Here is a 23,286-nt window from a genome sequence, read left to right as displayed (position 1 = left end):
CAATCTGAACTTAAATAGAAGTAAATTTGAAATTCGAATTAGGCTATTTTTTTCTCAGTGACTATAGCCATGTTCTCTATACTACATAATATGCATTTAGAACGTTTAAAGCCTTCGAATACATGAAACTGTTGAATTAATTTAAAAAAAAATCCAAAACGGTGCTCCAGTTCACTAAGCAAACACGGCGAGTACTTCACAGCGTAATGAAGGAAGGTAATTTATTTGCTAATATTTAACGGTCATAGCATAAATTACAATTAACTTGCGCAGCACATAATTTATTTTCACGCGAGTCTTATGTTTCATTAAGATTGATACGAAATGCAATCTAAAAAAAGCGAAGGGATTTCATCGCACGCGCATAGTTACGGTCTATTGTTCAAAAATGCAAAAAAACTGCGAGGGTGCGTCGCGTCCCTTTAATTTATAATCTTGCACATGTTGACACGCGTAAAAGAAAAAAAAACACAAACACGGCTTTCGCATCAGACCGGGGCAACTTTGTTAGTTTACTTTTAAGTTTCACGATTAATCGTAAATCAGGTTAACAGATGCTTTAAAAACCATTTCCTTTGATTCTAAAACTGTATCATTTGCAACGTATCACAAATTCGTAGATGCTACGAACGGATATCGTTAGACAGTTCTTTGATCCTACAGTAACAAAACTATTGTTACTGTAGTTATTATTGCTTATGTTATCAAACAGCAGTTATCGAATTAATTGAAGATCAGTGTTGGCCTAGTGGCTTCAACGTGCGACTCTCATACCTGAGGTGGTAGGTTCGATCCCCGACTGTGCACCAATGGACTTTTTTTCTAATATAAACACGAACTTTTAACATTTACATAACTCAACTGTTCGACAGACTATTCTAAAGTTGAATAAGCAGGAAAGTTCTTAAGGTATATATGAGTACCTGATTTTAAACACATTTATATACTAATTTATTTATTTATAGTTCGTACAATAATATACATAATTATACAGATAAAAAAAAATAAGTAGATTAAATTAGTTATTAGGAAAAGGGCGGCCTTATCCTTAACAAGCTATTTCTTCCAGGCAACCCTAATATGGAACAATAAAAAAAGAAACGCCTACAGAGGGAAATGTACAAGATGTGCATAATTAATTAACAAAAAGAAACTCAAAATAACATGCAACTATAACTAAAATTAAATGAAACAAAATCTAAAGAAAGAATGTAAATAGTAATATGTAGATATATAGAAGCTCTTCTAAAGGTTAATCGACTCACAATTAATATATAATATAAGTAGTAGCTAATTACGAGGGAGAAGATAAATTAATTATCAAAAAGGAGATTTAGGTAATCTTTGAAACGCTGATTTCTCTAAAAACATCTTTGTGTTTTTAGTAAAAAATTATCCTATGTTATATTTGTACTCTCGTATATAGAAACTTCTTATAAGCTCTATAACAACTGCATTACCAACTGTAAGTCCAAAACAAAATATACTAAATCATATACCACATCAGTTTAGGTATGTAATTCAAATATGGAACTATAAATAAGAGAGTAAACTGTGAAATACAGTTTTCATTATTAAAATGTCTTGAATTTAATCAACTAGTATTTCCCTTGAATATTGAAGTGTGTCACCCTAAGAAACACGATAGTTGTTCGCTAATATCTAATTCTAATGATCGTGATTGGCTCCCTGAGGAGGCAATCATGATTTTTCGAATTTTGAACACGTGTTCAAATTTGACCCCTTTGCAACATGACTCTGAATCATTACGCGATTTTCTGAACATTTGCTATTATTATCGAATAATATTCGTTAATAATAGTTCGAAGCTTTTATGGCTGTGTTAATATAGTGAATTAGCTGCAAATGTGAATCAGGAAGTTGAACCCAGTCCAATAGTCTATACATTCTATGAGTGACGTCAAAACCATTTACCATTTGTGTATAAAAAGTACAAAGTACTCATGTCGGAAGTGAAACTTCTTTGTAAATTAATTATTACTAAGATACAAGTAGTTGTTGATCATCTACCAGTATATGATCAGTCCATGTATAAGTATATCTATATTCACACTGTTTATACACTGTATATGTGCTAATGATAATAAAAATTGAAAAATCTGCGTTTACTGCTCAAGACGTTATGCGACAGAATTTCTATGTAAAGTTCTAATATGTAACTACTAAATATACATTAACCAAAAGCCTGTATTTTTTCTCGATCTTCCTATCTCACTCTCTCTCAATCGGTCTCAATTGCTCTCTTCCTTTTATTCGACAAAAACGCTGCACATCTTCGTGACGTTAAAAAAAATTCCCTCAAGAGTTTCACTACGAAATTCAGTTGTAAAAAACCTTTGATAACAAAAAATCATCAAAATGTATCCAGCTTACAAATATTTTTATAATAGTTTTGAGTATATTTGTTCTAAATGCGACGCCGTTTTTATTAATAATACAACAAAAAATCTCTAAACGATACGGTTAATGAAATAGCACTTATGTTTTACAACACAAAAACAGATGCACACGTGGTAAAAATTAGCCGCCTGAACGGATGGACGGATTACATTAATATGAATTTCGTGTTTCAATGTTTGTCTACTAAGACCTCCTAATGTACGTCACGGATTGTTGTTGCAGTGTCATCTTTCACAACCGATTTGTACCTGAAATTGGGGCTAACGAACGAACAACATTTTGAACCTTACTCCGAAGCAATAAGACGAACATTTTTATTCTATGTCCATATGCGAAATTATAAAATCGACGTTACAATTTATAAAAGCGGCTGAAGAAAGGACCAGTTGAGACATTTCTTGTGTGTTTGTTTACGTGGACAGATGAAATAACAGCCTAGTATCAATGACAGATACTGACATATATCTTTGACATCGGAAGTACTTATCTTTATGCTAGCCAGTAGAAGATCCTGGTAAGATTAAAATGTTCATCATATGCTTGATTTTTTTCCTGAATAGAATTTTCTATTACAATTCGTGTATACGGTGATGTTAGCTATTTCAACTATGTATTTGCGTGTTCTTCCCAAGATAATGTGAGTGTGTGCTCCTATTTCGTCATGCCTCGTGCTGATAGAGGATATTTGACGATCTAAGACAAATCCTTGTTTTTAATTTATATTATTACTATTTACTACTTAAGATATCTTGTGGAACTTGGTGTAATGGTTGTAGCTCCTTACAAACGTGTAAAACAAAACTAAAAAAGAGTGGCGGAGAGTGGCGAGTTCTTCTCTTCCATTCTACGCCCTTGATTTGAGAACTGGCATTTAAAGTAAAATTAGAAATCATTTAATATGTATTTCTTGATCGAAGATCATAAGTATACTTTGTGTTACCTATACGAATAAATGATTTCTCACTTTGAATTTCTATGAAATATTTATCAAAACTAATAAATTAAAAATGCTGTTATATATGTAAACAGTATACACGTTGATAATATTTTAACGTTTTTCTAATATTTTTACGATATAACATCTCTATCTAATATATGTGTGTGATTTAAAGACACAGAACAAATGGAATTATTGCGTAAGACAAAATACATGTGTAGGAAAATGGATGGCAGAAGCGGTAGCCGCTCCCAAAGCGTTGTTTTATTTGCTTCCGTCACCATTAATAAGATATATCGGCTTACAGATAAAAGGCTGTAGTTTGCGAAATGAAAGCTATCTGATCGAACCGAGGCACAAACAAAAAACTAACTGATCGTCTCAAATGATTATACTGTTTAGTGACGTCTATATACAGCGTAATACCGATAAAAATCAACCCATTTAAAATTCACAAACCTATAATTTACCGACAGCTCTATTGTCCCTACTTCCGTAATATTTCAAATACTGTATTTCAAATGGGCGTTATATAGAATCATGTAGGGTCAAAAAGTTACGATAATCGTAAAAGTCAGTATTCAAGAAAAGATACGACCCATTTTTCAAATATCCACGCATACAATGGCGTGCGTATTGCTTTGTGTATTCCTAACGATTGATTCTATTTATTATATTTTTCGTCATATTTCACGCGGCATCCATCATGAATTAAGCACAAAAGATAGACATCGTTTTACATTAGCTTAACTTCTTTACGCTTTGATAACCGCCTGGGGCGCGCTTTTTATAAGCCGATTCATGAACCACAGACTAAAATAATGCTTTACAGTGTGGGGTGACAGTTACATCCATAGATACGTTCCTACGGCTGATTGTAAAATATAGACTAGACAAATCTACGCATGTGTATTTTGTTAAGCTAATGAGTTTTGTCAATAAGTTACGCTTTCCCTAATAGTTATTAGGCCCTGGAGAGTCGTTATGTGACATTTGTTTGTTCGACACGGTTTTTATCACGCTTCTATTCATAAATTACCATAATTCAAGATATTTTATTGCCTTTATTTATTTTCAACGAAATTAAGAAAAAAACTATATCGACTTGTCCACTCGCAAAGACAATGAGAGGACTGATGGGATAAAAATATAAAGGATGGAATATTCGATAAACTCAAACTCAAAATATCTTTATTCATATATGTAAACAAGTAAAGTGAAAAAAAAATTTGTAAATTTACATTTACTACCAGTTCGCAAGCCAAGGGCGATAGACTTGGCGAAGGATTGAGAAAAGTGGAATTGTTTGGAATCGGCCTTTAACCATGAAGAGGTCCTTACAAACTTACGTAAGGATTGATTAGGATTAAGTTTTTTATTTTATATAAATATATACATATACGTAAGTTAAGTTTATTCACATTGTTAAATTGTTTGACTTATAATAGTTCTTAAGCTATTTAAAATAAATAAAAGCATATTTATTTATTTTAAATATAATTTGAATAATAACAAATAAAGTTCCCTGTACGTCTTGCTCTCTTACAATCTTTGAAAGTTAAAACTTTGCACCGTAAATCAAGGTTCGTAAAACAATAAAGTGATTATAAGTTTAATTAATGGCAACCAATTTTCCCAACCCCCTTAACTATAAACAGATATTTCCTGCAATTAGCAACAATTTCGAAGCGGCGACAAATTGTGGCGATGTCTGAACGGCCCTGACTTTACTAAGTGGTTCCACAAATCCAAGATGGTACGGTGTGGCACAAATAGAGCGTGGGGACCGACCCCAAGGGAGGCTATTAGCGCCTTGAACTTTGCACCCCGAATACGTAACCCAAGAATGCAAACACATGGAACGAATTGGTGAACGATAAGAATGCCATAAATTTTATTGCTATTAAGACTGAGATAAGACAGATTTAATGCTTGTTTTACTTCATTTACACTTTGAGCTCGGTACGGTTGGTACATTATAGGATTTAACTATAGATTTATTTAGCCGTTGACTCTGAATTACCCTAACATTTAGCAGGTAAAATAAGATAATATGAGTAATTGATTTAATGGTTACGATTCATTAATTTTTTAAATGTATATAGTGAATGTTCTTTTATAAATATTAATTTATAACTCTGACTAACTACGATTGCAGACAAAACATACGACACTTCTAGCTATATTTAATAATAATTCGCAAATCAATGTTTTTCTTTAATTAGTAATACACTGATATATTTACAAATTCTTTTTATAAAACACGGTGGAATATAAAGAAAGCTTATGTTGTTCTCATAAAAATAGCATCGATATTCATGAAAAAAGCTCGATTTTCCTCATACATTTTCAAAAAAATATTGTCTTACTCTATCCAACTGTTAAATAGTAAGAAGTTGAATTCATGCTGTACAGATATATAGGTATACCTATGGCATTTAATTTTTTACATAACTTTAAATATGAAATTAGTGTTTTGTTTACTACAATTGCCTACGTGGCTCCATGGATACATTTGCTGGGAAAACAATATTTGGTGCATGCCTTATACCTATTGTATAATAAACAATACATACCACAGTAAATTAAGCCTAAAATTGACGTGAATGCCAAAAAATCCATCACGGCTTCTTAGTGCCACTCTCGGATGTACTTTTCTCTTCTAGTCATATTATCTCTTCTTTTCTCTCATCTGAAACAAATAAAGATTTATGAGTATAAAATATTAGATTAGTCCGTAAACTTGTGTAGTTAGGTTTGATTCTTGGTAAAACACATATTTACTAGCGGTTTAATTCGGTATAAGTTCAGTAGAACGTACTATTATACTATGACTGGTAACATAATTCTTTACTTATGACTATACTAAATAACACACATTTATTTAATAAATAATGAATTATAAATAATTTTATATATAACGGGGCAAAGGGGAAGCTCATCTGATGTTAAGTGGTAACGCCGCCTATGGACACTGAATGACACTGAGCTCGCGAGTGCGTTATCGGCCTTTTAAGAATTGGTATACTTGAAGAACCCTATATCGAAGTGGTGGTGGTGGTGCGTGGCAAAAATTGTGAATCTTTGTCTGTTTAGTAGTGACAACGGTAGCTATAACAAAGCAAATACATATTTTTTATAGTATCCTACATTTAAAAAAGCATTAAAATATTTATACAAGTACATAAATCTTATAACCAACGATGTTGCAAGCAACTCTTGTGAACTGAGCCAGTTTAATTGTTATTTAGTACTGTATAAAGGGTTAAACATCGAGATTAAATCGTCAATTAAAATCCAATAGACATACAAAATCAGTGGTGTTATGGTTCAGTTAATATTGACAGCTTATCAATGAGGATTGATATTTCCTTCCTATTTTAAATGTGAAGGTTTCATAAGATTAGACAATAGCCCTTATACACAACACTATTGTGTATTAACTTATTTTCTGTACCAATTGTATTTAGTAAGTGTATAATGGTCAATAAGGCAAAACCCTTTGTTATGAGTAGCCCTAATTTGGGTTTCAAGCACAAATTAATTTGGCTCAACTACTCTTGATGTAAACTTCCGACGCATTGTGAATAATTTAAAATGATCGCTATTTCATATTTGAATAGAGTCTTATTTCCATCGGTATCCATGTCTTACAGTTTCATTGTATATTAACAACAATAATATTAGGTATTTATTTAATTAAAACAAAGTTATGAGATGAATATCCTTAACCAAATAAAGTGAGGGCGGAGAATCCCAGAAACAAAATGTATTTAAATACTTTAATTTAATTTTTACAACAATTGATAACTTGGCTAAATATGACAATTAAGTCGGCCAGATATTAGGTGCACGACAATTATCTATATTATACTTAATACTACTTGAGACCGGTCAGATGTTAGGTATCCGATCAAAACCTCATATTTTAAACTTATTCCTAATTGAGAATTGACCAGCCTGAGGTGTCCTTAGATAGATGCTGGTATATTATGTTGTCCATCTCCTTTTATTACGGTGTTGCGTCAGAGGGGTACCAGTATTAGTGAGGAAAGGGAGTGCAATGGATATGTAACAACGCTCATAATATTGTTATTTAGACGATGTCACCAAAACATAATGTCATTGTGCTTTGGCATTTAGTTGCATCTACATAGCCGGCGTACAATATTGTCAGAGATAAACACTTTTTAAAATATAGTATACATTAAAATACTTTATGAGGCGGGGATAAAAACGCGCTCGATGCGCAACGAGATAACGGAAACGTTATAAATAAAGAAGATTACGACCAATATAATGTAGTATAAAACTATGATAACAGTTGCCTAACATTATTTTTGTATAAAAACGCACTACCGATATTTAAAATCTATGGACAATAGAACATAAATTTGCAGTTATACACAGTTCCCTACACTTTTGTTAACAAAATAAATTTTGATTTAATATAATAACTTATATGTAATTCTAACAGTTAAGAAGACCACGCAGCTACTATAAAAAATGCATTCTGTAATACAGAAACTACGCCAAACACAAAAATAGTATTAAAAATCCTTGGTAGTACTTGGTTGGTTGTTTGGGATTGTAATAATATTTGTGAATTAAAGCTGTTTTTTAAATTGTTATTTACATGTTACGTATATATACATATGTCGTAGTAGGTACATATCATGTAGATGTGATGTCAGTTGAGGAACAAAGCGTTCTAAACTCAGTAACTGAATTGAAATATTATTTTCGTGTTCAAATTTATTAAGAAAGACTAGATATATATAAAATCTACAATACAAACGCACAGTTCGGCTAGTTTTATATATAGGGACAGGGCAAATTTTTATTTTATTTTAATACCTACGTTTAAATAATAGTAAGATAGGATAACATGGTTTATTTGAATTATTAATTTGTTTTAATTAAATGCATAAATCTCCTAATCTGCTTTTGCAATTAGCACTAAAACAAATCAATATAAACTCGTTCGAAATATGTATTTGAATTTAATTCAACAAATGAATAATGTAATAAACTATGTCTGTTTTTTTATTATGAGCTGGTATAAACTATATATAAAAATAAAACATACTGAAAATTAATATAAATATTAATACAAGATTCGTAACAACCATCATTCCTACTATCGTATTATTCTTCTCATTCCATAGCTTAGCTTTCAAGAAGGCAACAGTCTAACAACGCATGATTGATTATTTTATTCATATTTTTTAAATAAATATATATAATATATTTATATGAAAACGATGAACATGAATTAAACGCAGAAATGAGTCCATACTCATATGGTTATGAAATTTCAATTACTATATTATATTATGAATCGTGTTTAGAAAAAAGTTTAAGGGTTTAAAGAATCAATATATTTGTAGTAACTGGCGCCCGTCAACGCTATACATTTCAAGTGGTAATAAATTATAAACTTAACCTTGGATTTGTTTTAGTTAACTGACGGTTAGCCGCATATGTGCATCGTGAGAACTTGAACTTGTTAAAACAATATACTTAAGTAAGTTATTGTCTTAAATATTCACTTCTACCGTAAACAAATTGATTAAGAAAACTTTGCGTGGGGGATTATAAATAATTGATGGGATGGGAATGTTAATAAGTATTGTTTAAGTCTTATGTTATACTGTAAATATGTATTATTTCAGTATGGTTTAGAGGCGATCGGGCAGATATGCTGCATTTGTTTTATTATTGTTTTTGTATAGGTACATAGTTGACTTTCCTTATGACATTTTTGCTTGCAAGCAGTGTTAATTGAGCACTTCTGCTGAAGTGAAATACTGACCATAATGTCAATAAATATTTTTTACTCAGTGTCGATATTTGTTCAGAAAAGTATTAAAATTATAATCAACGGTGTCTTGACCTATGACGCTCTTTCAAAAACAAACCATATAACGAAATGTTTCAACAAAATTTCTCATAGAGTTAACAAATCTAATGCCAACATGGCCCTTGTACATAATTCACAGAATCAATATTTGAATAAAACTCGCTACAATAACTTCGTTAGTGAAGACTCTCCAACGCATAATACGACTGTTGACATTTTCTTTCCAACTTAGATATCTTTAGCAAATGCACTAAGCGTTCTTATGTTGATTCTTCACACACCTAGCTATGTCAATATACACCACCAACATATTTAGCTTGTCATATCACTTAGAATTCTACGCACTTTTGTAGTGTTCATCCGAATTACGATATATGAAATCTTACTCAAATATTTTTACATGAGAATGTTACATTAAGTTCGTAGGAGTATACATTTGTTATGGCTACAGCTACCATATTTATGGTATAGAAGTGTCGACGTGTATTAGACCCACACAAAGGATTGATTGCCGGGGCCTTGTAAAATATGAGTGCTCCAATTTTAAATTGATCAATAGTGGGCAGTGAAGTAGATTTTAAGAGTTTTAAATGTATCGTTCATTTGTCGTCGCGGTATTTTTTGTGGCATACATATGTTGAGAAATACATTACAGTCATGATTTTTTAGATAATATTTTGATATATTTATAGTCACAAAGGCTTCGTGGCTTATTATTTATGCTTGTCGTAGAATTGGGTGAATGTTTCTGCAAATATTTTTTTATAAAGATATATAATATGGGGTGTTAGGTTATAAAGAAAATAATCCATGAGGGGGTATGTCAATTTGTTCACTCATTCGAATAATAAGTAAAACGTGTAAAAACATTTACACATCCTAAATTAAGGTGCGTTGTATTGTTGGGCGAAGTCCGATCCGAGGATTAGTCTGGCTTAAAGTTTTCAATGGCGTCGGTGCGTGTACCTACTGTCAAAAATTGCACAAGTTTTTGTCAAAGTTGTCGACAAAGCTCCGCTCGTCTCACAATACTATATTTTTGTTCGTGCGGTCTCGTCTGACAGTTTGCGTGATGTATTGGGCTCGGATAGCGGATTATTTTTACCCATTTCACGAAGTTTGCATCTATTGTACGGGCCGGAAGCGGTTTTACAAAGAGCGCTGAGAATTTGGCATTTAATTTGAAATCTAATACTAGCTTTAATCTGTGAGTATTGTTGGCAATGTCGAACTCACTCAGCAGTTAATAAAGCCTTTCTTGAAATCTGTCACAATAGTTGTAATAGGAAATCGCAATATTATGGAGCCTTTTTCGTCTATATTATTTCGAGATTGTATTTTGTACGTTATTAATTTTATTATAACTGACTGTTTTAAGTAAAAAAATTTAAGTTTTTATGGATATTTTATACTAAAAATTATCTATCTTTATCTAGTATTAGCGAAAACAAATCGGTAAGAATTTGTTACAATACCAATACTATTTCTGTGCTAATTTAAAGCGGATAATTTCTAATGTGGCATATACGTACTCTTTCTTAAGACTGAATGATTCCGATTTAGTTTTACTTTAATACATAAAAAAACCTTAGGTCAATTTCCGACTAAAATTTGTAATATTAGCCTGTTTAAAGATACGTATCAGAATGAGCCTAGTAGACTAAAATTGGTACGGATGCTGGCAACGTGTATCTCTTTCATATACACGATAAATAGACTACTTTAAACATTAAAAAACTTACTACTACTGCTCACTTTCTGCTACTTTCTGCTCAATTATATTGAAGCCAGTTATAAATAGATAGTTATATCAAAAACATGGACGCAGGCTTTCTAACCTAACGAAGCAATCAGATTCAACGCTACAATTCCCATCATGCATACAAAAGTTTGAACTCCATTAACGTGAATTTGTTAAACTTCATTCATAAAAAGAGAATAAAACATACGTGCATTTCACGGGGACAATAAAAGTGTAATATTCATGTGAAATGATGTGCGACAATAAAACAAATGGTAGCTTTGTTTTTGTAATATTTAACAGCTTTTATATTCGTGTGTTAGATTTTGAGCAAATACTATACTAAATATATACACTGTCCTCTTATATATAAGTTAAGCACAGATATACATATTGAGTATTACATAAATGTAGTCGATGCTTAAGTAATATCCCATATTATTGTACATAGTCTATAATTAAATATTGTTTTAAGAGCCAACTATTATTTACGAATTTTTCAAATCAAATACAAAGTTATTATTAATAAATAATATAATTAGATCTGACGAAATGGATATGCCTAAGTCAAATACGACTTTAGCCATGTATCAAATTATTATAAATTATTGTTATTGTTAAATATATATGTAATTTTATTTAACATAACAAAATAAGATTCAGTTAATGATCTGTCAGAGGGCAGCACTAACAATAATGTGATTTTGTAATATCTTTATTTCAAATATGTCACTAACGGAATAGAGATCTGTCAAAGTGACATTAACAAAAACATTTACTTATTTCTGTATTCTATGTTACTAGTCGATTTTTACTGAGAAAAGTAACGTGTTACATTGTGCAACGGAAAACTCAATTTCAATTAATATACGTCGCATCCCATTTAAATTAAATATTCAATAATTATTATGACATTGTAATTATCTGATTTAGTTTAAATTTGTGAATAAAGTTATTATTGTTGAATTTGACATTTAATTATGGTAGATATTGTAAACGAACACATTAGTTATAAGTCCAACAATCCTAATTCCAATTTTTCAACGTGAATATATAATTTTTCAAAGCTGGCAACCTACTAAAGGTACGATACTAAACTATCAACAAACTCACCAAAATAAATAATTACTTTGATGTTTGTGTAGGTGTCAAAATGAGCGTTTATATTATTTGTGGTGGCAGTTACCGATCAAAGTTTAGTTTAACCGGCGCCAGTCCTGAAACATCGATAAAATATAACACACAACCGTCGAAGTTCTTCGTAAACAGTGTGATGGGAAATTGCACAGAAAACATTTCTACATTCTTTGCCAATATATTTTGTGGCTGTTAAAGTTTATACGAATCGACAGAATTTTCATATAAATGTACTAGTTATTTGTTATTTATTAGATATCTTTGGAATACACAACCAGAACCGGAAATGGAATATATACCGACATTTGCACTAAATTGTCGAATAGTGTAAATATAATTACGAAATAGAATCGTATGACGTACCAAATTCCTTTAAAATTATCGTTTCCAAATTGAAATTAGATATATAAAATTGGAATATGTCTGTTCTTTGATTACATATTTAAAGAAACTATGTATAAATATTTATACTAGAAGATCGGTTCGATAAATGCACTGCCCGAAAACACGCATAATTTACTCCTATTTCAAGCAGTTAAACAGTTTTATGATTAAAATGTAATAAGCAAATGTATTTATAACAGTTTCGATCATCTGATAAGGTCATTTAGTAATTATAATCATAATGAAACTTATATAATAACTGTTTCATACCATGTCAATGACGAGATATTAATTTAGGGATGACATAGTTAATATTCAATGTAAATAGCTGTTAATAGTGAAACAATGTTCTTATGTATAAAACCTTTGTGTAATGATAACCTTTAGCATGGATTATCTTACATATTATAAAGAAAACTCTTTTGTCGTTTATGTAGCATGATGTAATATTATTCATACATTTTAAGATATTATTGTTTATTTATGTAAATAAATATAATAATGTGTTTATTCATTTGACAACAATATGACTTGGGACAGGTATTTTTATTTAAAAGGGTTTAAATAAAAATACCTGTGCCAGAGTTCCTAGCACTTCTATAACAAAGTTATTAACTTTTTAGTTGAGTTGATAACTTAAAAAAAAAACGTTTTTTCTACTGTTTTCAACTCCCCTGAGTAGGTACATGAGTGAGAGTGTGGGCGCATGTGAGCGAGTGAGTAAAATTATTTTTTTATATTTTCAACAAATTTTTACGTTGTCTGGAGGTACTTAGTACATAATTTATTATACGGTAGAGCTATACCAAAATTATGAACAGTAAATGAGACTTATTGTACCAACTAAAGTACTCATCATCTCTATTTATAGCAGTGTAAAACAATTTGATAGAAAGTGACACAAGACTACTATAGTTGTAATATTGCAATGAGACTGATTTAGTTTTTATGAATAAGTGGGATGGGATTGTTTATAAGTACGTAAGTGTTACAATTTTACAGAATTTTTTTTAAAACAAATTCAGATATTATATTTATCTGTTATCGCACGATCACAATACTTAACTAAGGATGTATTTTTTTTATATATTTAGACTTTGACTTTGACTGATGCTGAATAATATTACTTAGGTGAAATTACTTAGAGTAGGATTTTATATACAAAACGAAAGGTGAGTGCACTTCGGCAGCTGCATGTGTAAATCTTCGCGAGTCGTTAATAAAGCCGTATAATGACTCGTGTCTGTGGGCGAGTGTCAAATTTTCCACCTCATTTAATGTTTCTTTGCCTTTCAAGTTCGCGGCTAATAACAACCAATTTGTATTTGATGTTCGCATCTTTTTAGGTAGTCGCGATTACTGCTTTTCTTTGGCGGCTTTTCACTTTGCTTCAAGATAAGGCTCGTATGTAATGATTTTAAAGACTTTCTTTAAAGGTTAACTACACATTTAAATTAAATATTTAATATTTACATTTGTATTCTTGTGAGACAGTGTTGGCCAAGTGGCTTCAGCGTGCGACTCTCATACCTGAGGTCGTAGGTTCGATCCCCGGCTGTGCACCAATTGACTTTCTTTCTATGTGCGCATTTAAATTTTGCTCGAACGGTGAAGGAAAATATCGTGCGGAAACCGACATGTCTTAGACCCAAAAAGTCGACGACGTGTGTCAGGCACTGGAGGCTGTTCACCTACTTGCCTATTAGATTTATGATCATGAAACAGATTCAGAAATTTGAGGCCAAGACCTAAAACAGGTTATAGCGCCACTGATTTATTACATTTTTTATCGGATATTGACGCGAATTTATATAAATAACTCGACATTTATTTATTTCACTGAGTAAAGCACGATTGCGGAATTAAACTCTCAAGTCTAATTTAAAATTTTAATATTTCAAGTTAAAAATATAAACTACATTTGAGTAATTTTTGTGTCTATAACGCGTCTCTTATTATATTTGTGTGTGTAAATGTTTTCATGACTCAGTATTAATATACGCGTAAAGGAAGATGTAATTAGCTGTCACATTTGAAAACGAAATTCGCAAATCTCTACAAAAAGTGTATTTCCGCGCCTTTGATGTACAGGAATCTCTCGTGGAATGTGTCTTGGTTTATTTTTGTCTACGTCGCCTGTCGGTTAGCAAGTTTAGATTCTGTGCTAGTCACTGCGATTTCTGTTGCACAATGTGTAGCCACATGTATCCATACCACGCGCTCTATCAAAATATTGACCCGTTCCGCGAGGTACGTGTAACCATCTTCTTTATTTGCGTACCCTATTAGTCAGCACTTAATAGTGTAAGCAGCAACATTAAAATAATATTAGCTTAAGTCGTCGTGTTGATGCGGTCAAAGACAAACGAAGAATTTCTTCACAAACACTCATTATGTAGTTAAGCTACCTTGTTGCTTTTTTATCAACGCTTAAACCTCGTTAATACCATTTATTTAGGTCCATTTTTTGTAGGGATGATTTTAAAGGGTGGCCATGGACAATTAAGGAGCCGTTACCTAAAAAATGTCACCCTTTTAGTGGCTGTGGGTGCGCTAAAAAATGGTCAGTTTTTATCACCTGGGTTGGAAGTCACAAAATGTTTATCGCCACTCAACGACATGTTGATTTATGTTTCCACCGTTGAGGATTGGGACCCGACAGAAATGAATTAGGTTATTTAATTGGTCATTTATTATAAGATACTGGTCGCCCTGTTTTAGGTCACTGAAGTGGCTCAGGCGATAACTTAAATCGCTATTTAAATGAAATACTTCCTCCCATTTTATTTAAAGCGTCGATAAAAATTAATTTAGGCTACGCTTGATCTAACTTCAGATTTATTGCTCATAATTGCTATGTATCGCGGTATCTCATGCATTATGGATTATGGTCGAGAATATGATGTGGCTTTAAGACAAAAGAGTTAAAAGTGCCTTCTACTTACCGGTGCCCACCCGTGACGGAGAAATTAAAGGGTTATCTCAAATTATTCTTAATTGAAGGGTCTAAAGTATAGATTGAATTTCAAACGCTTGATTGATGGCCCTAAGTCAAGGCAGTGTCGGCTATTATAGCTTGTATAATTTTGATACATTTATTACAAACACTTTGATAAGATTGATCATAGAAAATTAGTTTTTTTTAAGTTTAGATAAAAGTCCCGACTTGGCTAAAAATATAAATTTTTGTTTAATGTTTATTGTAAGTGTGGTTTTATATAAATTTCTCTATCCAAATTACGTTTTCGTTTTTTTACGTCGTGTATTGTTAATGTTGGCATCAGCATTAGTTATATACAATAGATATCTCTATTTGTTTATTTAATATATTTCTTACATATAATAATAATTATTTTTACATCTCAATGACACAAAACATGACAATAAAACAACTAAAGATATAGATTTTTGCTTGGCGGTCATACTGCTAAAAGGAGACAAAATTCTTTTAGACAACCTAGACATAATACGTAAAAAATAAAATACAAGCGATCGTATACTTAATATAAAATACATACAAAGGCAAAAACCAAATGTGTTTATTGTTAGCAAACATTACTATTGTTTATAACGTAGATATGCTTTATTTCATTAAAGTACCTTTTTATGAGTGTGTGAATATCGTAATAAAAAGATTTAAACGTAAGAAGATAAACATTGAATCATTCTAAAAACTACAATAACAGTCAGTGTTTCTGATTGTGTAAAGTAATCAAATGTTAAAACAAGGAAAGCTTTATATTCAGTTATTTATGTGCGGTCGAATCGGTAATATTTATGACACAACTAATTACAAACTGTTCTCCCGCAGGTTGCGTACACAATGAAAAATTACTATTCCATGAATATAACAATAAACATTGCAAGAGTTGGCTTGGTAGAGTTTATAAAGAATTTAGTTTGTAAATAAGTAATGTCTCGACGCATTTTTAGGTACGTACATTAACTTCTATAAAACAACTCCCTTATTGATAGATAAAACTGTACTTCAATTACAAAGATAATCCGCTAAATCCACCTGTAATTACATTATAGTAATAGTAATAGCCTTTATTTTCAAAACTTAATTGTAATAAATGATTAGTTTCATTGATTTTTAATTGAGAAAAAAAATACACTAACAATTAGGAATGATCATTTGCTTGTTAGGTTTTGGTTTGTGCATCGTTGGACATAGGCCTCCTCAATCACATTATACATAAGTTTAAACAAATTTAATTATTAATTGTTTTATTAAACGGCATTCTACAATTGCCTAACGCAATTATTACTACGAGTTAACGCAACGTTTTAATTAGTTTATGGGTACTTCATTACTTTTAATAACGTTAGTTTATTTACTACTGAAATAAACTTTAAATAACCTAAAAACTATTTTAAAAAATATAATAACTTTATAAAAAGCAACATTGATTAGAGTTAGTTTATAACTCCACACATAAATAAAAAAATAAATCCGTAGCGCTACAACCTCTTAAGATCTTGTCCTCAGATTTCTGAATCTGTTTCATGCACATTTTTAAATCTAATAGGCAAGTAGGTGATCAGCCTTAAGTGCCTGACACACGTCGTCGACTTTTTGGTGCTAAGACATGTCAGTTTCCTCACGATGTTTTCCTTCACCGTTCGAGTAAATGTTGAATACGCACATAGAAAGAAATTCCATTGTTGCACAACCGGGGATCGAACCTACGACGTCGGTATGAGAGTCGCACGCTGACGCCACTAGGCTAACACTGCTCACACATAAATACTATATACGCAATTGTTAAGTCTAAAATCCACTTAATAAAAACCTCTGTAACATTCAAAAGGGAATATTGTCTTAATTGGTTGAACAAAAACTTCTAAATGAAGTGTTTGTGGTTGAGGTAAGCTTTTTGTTGCAGCTGCAGAAACAAAGATACACTTTAATATAAGCAGCACACTTGAAAGTTTTATGTCGTAAAACTTGAAGTTTTGTTTGCCTATGTCAAATTAGAACAATGAGCTTTTGTACCTTGAAATATTAATTAACCTTATTGGTATTTCTTGGAACATATTTATTTATTTATTTGGAACCAAAACAGATACACACATATTGGATGTATCCACAATAGGTTTCACTATATGATACAAACAAAACAAAACATGACAACGACACATATACATGGAAGAGTTAGGACATTAACAGTTGGTTTTTTTTTAATAAAGCAGTACAGAGCATATGCCTCATTATGTACTAAATAACGACAATGACAATCAACAGATTTCTGTTGGCTTGACTGCCTGTACCCCACTATCCCTTTTTATTCTTACACATTCTGCTTTCCTAACAATGTTTGCATTCTTTGTCTGAGTATAAACTACTAATTGTGTGAGTTCAAACGCACAACTTTAGGATTACTCGTGCGCATTACTAGACTGATTTCTCAACATTAACTATAAGGCATAAAACCAACGCGCCTACTTGTATAATAAAAAGACAATAAGTCACAATTTAGTCATAATATTTTAATGACCAAACGGTCCACAAAACGGCAGACAAAGCAATTTCGTTGAAACAGTCGAATATATTCTGGACAATGTCAATGAAGATCGCCATCGGATGTGGGCGGGGATGAGACAGTTAATTCTAATTATGGCCGTATTGTGAGAAATTTTATAGCTACCTCATTGGCGCATTCATTACTACGACCGCGGTAATTGTACTCTATTGTACGCAGTCCATTTTTCTGCAATTCGTGTGAATCTGGAATGGGGGAGCCAATTTCCGTGAACTTTATTCCCCTAAAATTAAAGGCCCATGATGGAGTAGTTAAGCCAACGGTTCGATTGATATGGATCATTTGAAACAGAAATCCTTTTAAGAATAATTAAAACGTTCATTGAATAGATTTTTTGCTTAACGATGAAATAAATGGATGCCATTATTGTGTTTATTTTGGGCGCGAGACAACTGCCGATAGACTCTAAAGTTTCATCGCGGTCTGCCGGAACGATTAGCCTCCTGACAGCTAATTTATATACAACTTACTGTTCTATTTCTAGGAACAATTTCGGCCCGTACATTGCTGAAATAGATGTGGGTAGAAGGTAAGAAACGTGCTTAAAATAACATCATTAATTAACGAATTGAAAAGTCATTATCAAGGTTAATATGGAACATTTTAAATTTCATTAAGACCGTATTAGTTTCCGTGATAATATTGAAATTCGAATTATTAAGTTATTTTTTGTATGATATAGACTTTAAAGAAAACACTTTTTACCGGATTGAAGCTATGTATTATTGTACTTACTTATAATTATTTAAATATAATACATGGCTTCAATCCGGTAAAAATGTGTTTTCTTTAAATGTGTAAACGCTATACCATGGTATTGCTTTTTATTAACATAGCTTTTACATATATCATAATAGAGACTTAGATAAAAGTTGATGAAAATTTCGTTAGATATATTATATACAATGTCATTAAATTATTGCGATAGCAGCTGTGTATGCGACATACACCTCATTGCTTTTTCCATGACATTGCGTTATGCCATAAAACTTATCGACTTTGGTGTTACAATCTAACATTTGTTCATTTCATAAAATTTATTACAATGCCATATAACAGATATTAGTTTTGATCTTAAAAGTTTGGGCAATCTCAGAAATTAGAATACTAAATAAAATAAAATAAATCAGTGGCGCTACGACCTCTTTAGGTCTTGGCACTCGCACATAGAAAGAAAGTCCATTGGTGCACAGCCGGGGATCGAACCTACGACCTCAGGTATGAGAGTCGCACGCTGAAGCCGCTAGGCCAACACTGCTCTAAATTAGAATAATAGGATTGCAATTAAAACCAAACGTGTTACTTACGCGACTAAAACTATTATTAAATCTTTATAATTATAAACATGCTTTTCAGTTCGAACTCCACGATGCTAAATCTGGAAATAATTAAGACTACGGATTCCTTCGACAAATTGTTTGAGCACTAAATTGGTTCGACATTTCAACTCTTTAATGGGCTTGTTAGGCAGTTAAATAGTTGACATGCCACGCGGAAAATAAAAGATAGTTAACTGTCTAAAAGGGTTGTTACATTAACTGAAAGTAATACTTTTAGTAATTTTATTACAACTGCAACAAGCTTTTACTTTTATCGTCACAAACATCTGTTCATAACGACTATTGTTTTTTCTAAAACGATAATTTGTCACTCGCTTTTAAGCAACTTCAAATGTCAGAGTCAAACGTATTCACAGATATCTTTTATAGTCACATAAATTTTACAAAATCACATTCCCGTTGAGTGTGCCATCTTACTAAAAGCATAGAGCATGGCAATAAATTATCGAACGCACGCACTAAAATAGCGTAACACCCCAACGCATGGGAACCACGACCCAGATCGACCCCAAATCCAAAATTCTCCAAGGTTGTCCCCCGGATTCAAATCAAAAACATATCAGAAGGAGGCCGTAAAGCGATTAGGCATGCCCGTTCAATAAACAATTTAGAAGGCTAAAGAAATTACTCAAACAAATGATAAATGCATCCGTCACGCGATGAAAGACTACGTAAATTGAAATGAGGAAGATGGAACAATGAAAGAGGGACACACAGCCGGAAGCAATGCGGATTTTTCCTTGTTATCCCAAACAACAATGGCCCTCAGATTTTATACTTACCTAGGCGAGATCTTTTGTTTAATTAATTATCCACCGGATAGAATAATTAAGCTAAAATATGATGACGTGATTACAGCTCCGCCGAGTATTAATATCAGATGCTCATTGTTCATATCGAACGTGTATTTAGATCCGCTCATGTCAAACTAATTAGGAAGCATATAATAGCAAGTTTAATACAAGAATGGATTATAATTAGATAACTTTCATAGAGTTCTAAACAAGCGTAAAATAATCATACATTTTCATGGTACCGACTGCTATCAATCAGAGTACATTCGAAGCTGATAATAATCTATCGTCAACAGCCCAACATTTAATTGTTGATGGATCGCTCTGGAACCCCGTCATTTCACGCGCGAATATGACTGGCGCAAAACTCAGACTTGCATATATCGATACGGATTTATTATTCTCATCTTTACAGCTCACCCTCTACAGGAAATGACACGAAGAATGACGGATGCTAAAGGCGGTAACAGGGAAAATTGTTGTTTATTTGATTTTCATGGAGCGCCTGATTGATTTATCTGTTACTCGGTAAAACTTAATATTTTTATATCATTATCAGTAGCCGCTTCAAACGAGAAGAGATTTCGTTGTTTGCTTAACACTTTAGATAATAAGAAATGTGGGGGCTTAAAAATGTTATTTTAACAATCGGGGTCGAGCTAGTCAAGATGGGTGTTCGAGTCATAAAAAGTTATTATATTTTTTTAACCATCGCCTTATCTCCGTCTCGAAACTACTGAAGATGCCTTTGATATATTTGTTTTCTGTTGATAAGGTTGTTAACCGTCCTTAAGCGCTTTATCGAATAAGTGATTACAAATGGATCGTTCATTATAATGAGTAATTTGTATCACTATGTCACTCGAAGTGTGTGATAAAGTTGAGACTGTAAACTTAATTTATAGTCACAGGCGTATATGAAAGCGATCGCCCACATTACCAATTACCTATTTGATAAGGGATTTATTTATGATCGCCGCTCTTTTAAAATTCATTGTATTATTTATCCTTAAACCGAGGTCTATCTGACTTATCGTCAACAGGAATAGGCTTTTAAACTTGAGTACGGTTGATAACATTTAGAGTAATTAAGTGACCGATTTGGAAACAGTATTTTTGCCCTTAAGAAAAATTTCAAACTGATATAAGAAATTTATAACCGAAATTGGATTATCGGGCACCCGGAGTGGATAAGATACTTTTACGCTTCTAAAGTGTTCATAAAATTTTGATAAAGTTCTCTTGTCTCCGCGGCAAAGTTTTATTAAACTTGATAAAGAGGTATCAAAGTAGTTTTATAGCGGCGGAACATAGAAAATGAATTACTTTAAGTAACTATCGATAAGCTCCTATAGTTTCAGTGAGCGAATTGATAACACTCACGACGAGAAATCCACTTCACTCAAGAACTTCAGTCGCAGTATTATCTACATCAACTTCGATCTTCGATACCTGCCTCATTAATTATCCTCATTCAGATTTGGAAAAAAATTGTAAAAATATGAATACTAGATATATTTTCAAAACTGATATGCACACGGGTGATATATTCTTAACAACTATAAATACCAATAATTATAATTATAATAAAGCAAATGTTTGTTTATTTGCAGCCAACAGCCAGCTATAAAGGGAGCGGTGGAAGTTTCTGGAATGCAGGATCTTGGAAGCTAAATACATTATCATGTAACATGTTCATCGTATCATTATTATATTCATTGATAAGAATATTGTCTTTCTTAGAAAGTTATCTAGAAAAGATCATAGATCTAGAGAATAAAGATCGCTTACTAGCGGAGGAGTGTTACATCCAGCCTTGTGGTATCTGTTTTAAGTTTACTTAAGTAATTTAACTTGCAAATAAATTTAAGAGGCTGTGTGCTGCAAGAATTTTATACAATAAACACTTTAAAACCTCAAACTTTGAGCTCGATTTTAACCTTAATAAGAAATACATTTTACATTTGAACAAAAATAACGGTTTAGTACTTTCTCTGTGCTGACCTAGGCGGGACATATTAATATGCATATTTTGTATTGTATGGTAAATAAAGAGATGGGATGCATCCGTCGTAAGATGACCCCACGACACCAAACACAGGATTCGAGACATTAAACAAACATACCTATTGATTCTAATGTAACCGTATTGTGTTTGAGGACAATGTTTTATGTATGGACTCCGGAATCTACTGAGGAATCGATAGAACATTTTATTGTATGTAATAGCGTTTGAAGAAGTTTCTCGAACATGTTGTTATCCCTTTTTAGTAAATCTTATATCAGTCATAAATTCCTATTATAATTTCAAACAAAATATTACTCAAATATGAACAACTACCGAAACTAATATCAAATTTTATTTAGGAGGTATTCAGGTTTTATTATAATATATTCTCAAACGCTGCAGTCAGCTGCAGCCCTTCCACCTTAGCACAGATATTAACTAGCTACTAACAACTCAAAGGATATATACAATATTTCTAAAGTATAAAGTAATATTTAAATAAAGCCGCTGGAGATTGGAGGAATACCTGTTGCAACTGAAAGACAGCATTTGGCAGAAAGTGGTGTTGGAAGTTTCTCGTTTTGGAGGCCAACACACATTTGGATCGCAGAGCCAACGGAGTGGGTTTGAAAGTTATAGGTTTACTTTCTTTTAATATACTATTTAATAGACATACAATGACCACTATTTAGGCCCTGACTTGTTTAGGTTATCGCAGAATGTGGTAAAAAAGTGTATTAAGAATACCCATAGCAAAATCATCTACATCATGAGCACACCCCACATACACACCATCACGTACATACCCACACTTTTACACCATCACACAACACAACCAATTTAGGCTTAGTTAAATAAATTGAATAACAATTAGTTAAATGTATTGAATACTTTTTTTTGCTAATTCCCTTTTATTTATCTTTTTGTTGTAAAATGTATCATGTATTCCTTCTTTGGCTATATTCTCAGTGTATTTGTTTGTAATTATATATTGTTTATGTTAGCTATAGGAGCACTAAATAAATAAATAAATAAAATATTATTTTTAATAAATAAATATTATTTTTCTTGGAAATCAAACCGAGAACCTCCAGTACACACTAGTGGACGGAAGA

General features: G+C 32.0%; 1 protein-coding gene across 2 annotated transcripts in view; it reads right to left on the bottom strand.

The window, feature by feature from the left end:
• LOC110994522 (roundabout homolog 2) overlaps positions 1-23,286 on the bottom strand; it is a 53,142-nt gene that overhangs the window by 9,456 nt on the left and 20,400 nt on the right. For both annotated transcript variants that reach the window (XM_022261201.2, XM_022261200.2), the window contains exon 2: positions 5,935-6,050. In XM_022261201.2, the coding sequence (XP_022116893.2) occupies positions 5,935-5,980 (46 nt within the window). In that variant the 5' untranslated portion in view covers positions 5,981-6,050. The remainder of the gene's footprint in view (positions 1-5,934; positions 6,051-23,286) is intronic.

The sequence above is a fragment of the Pieris rapae genome, chromosome 18 (assembly GCF_905147795.1).
Source record: "Pieris rapae chromosome 18, ilPieRapa1.1, whole genome shotgun sequence".
Classification (NCBI taxonomy): Eukaryota; Metazoa; Arthropoda; class Insecta; order Lepidoptera; family Pieridae; genus Pieris; species Pieris rapae.
Note: the sequence above shows the minus strand (reverse complement) of the source record. Positions and strands in the feature narration are given on the sequence as shown.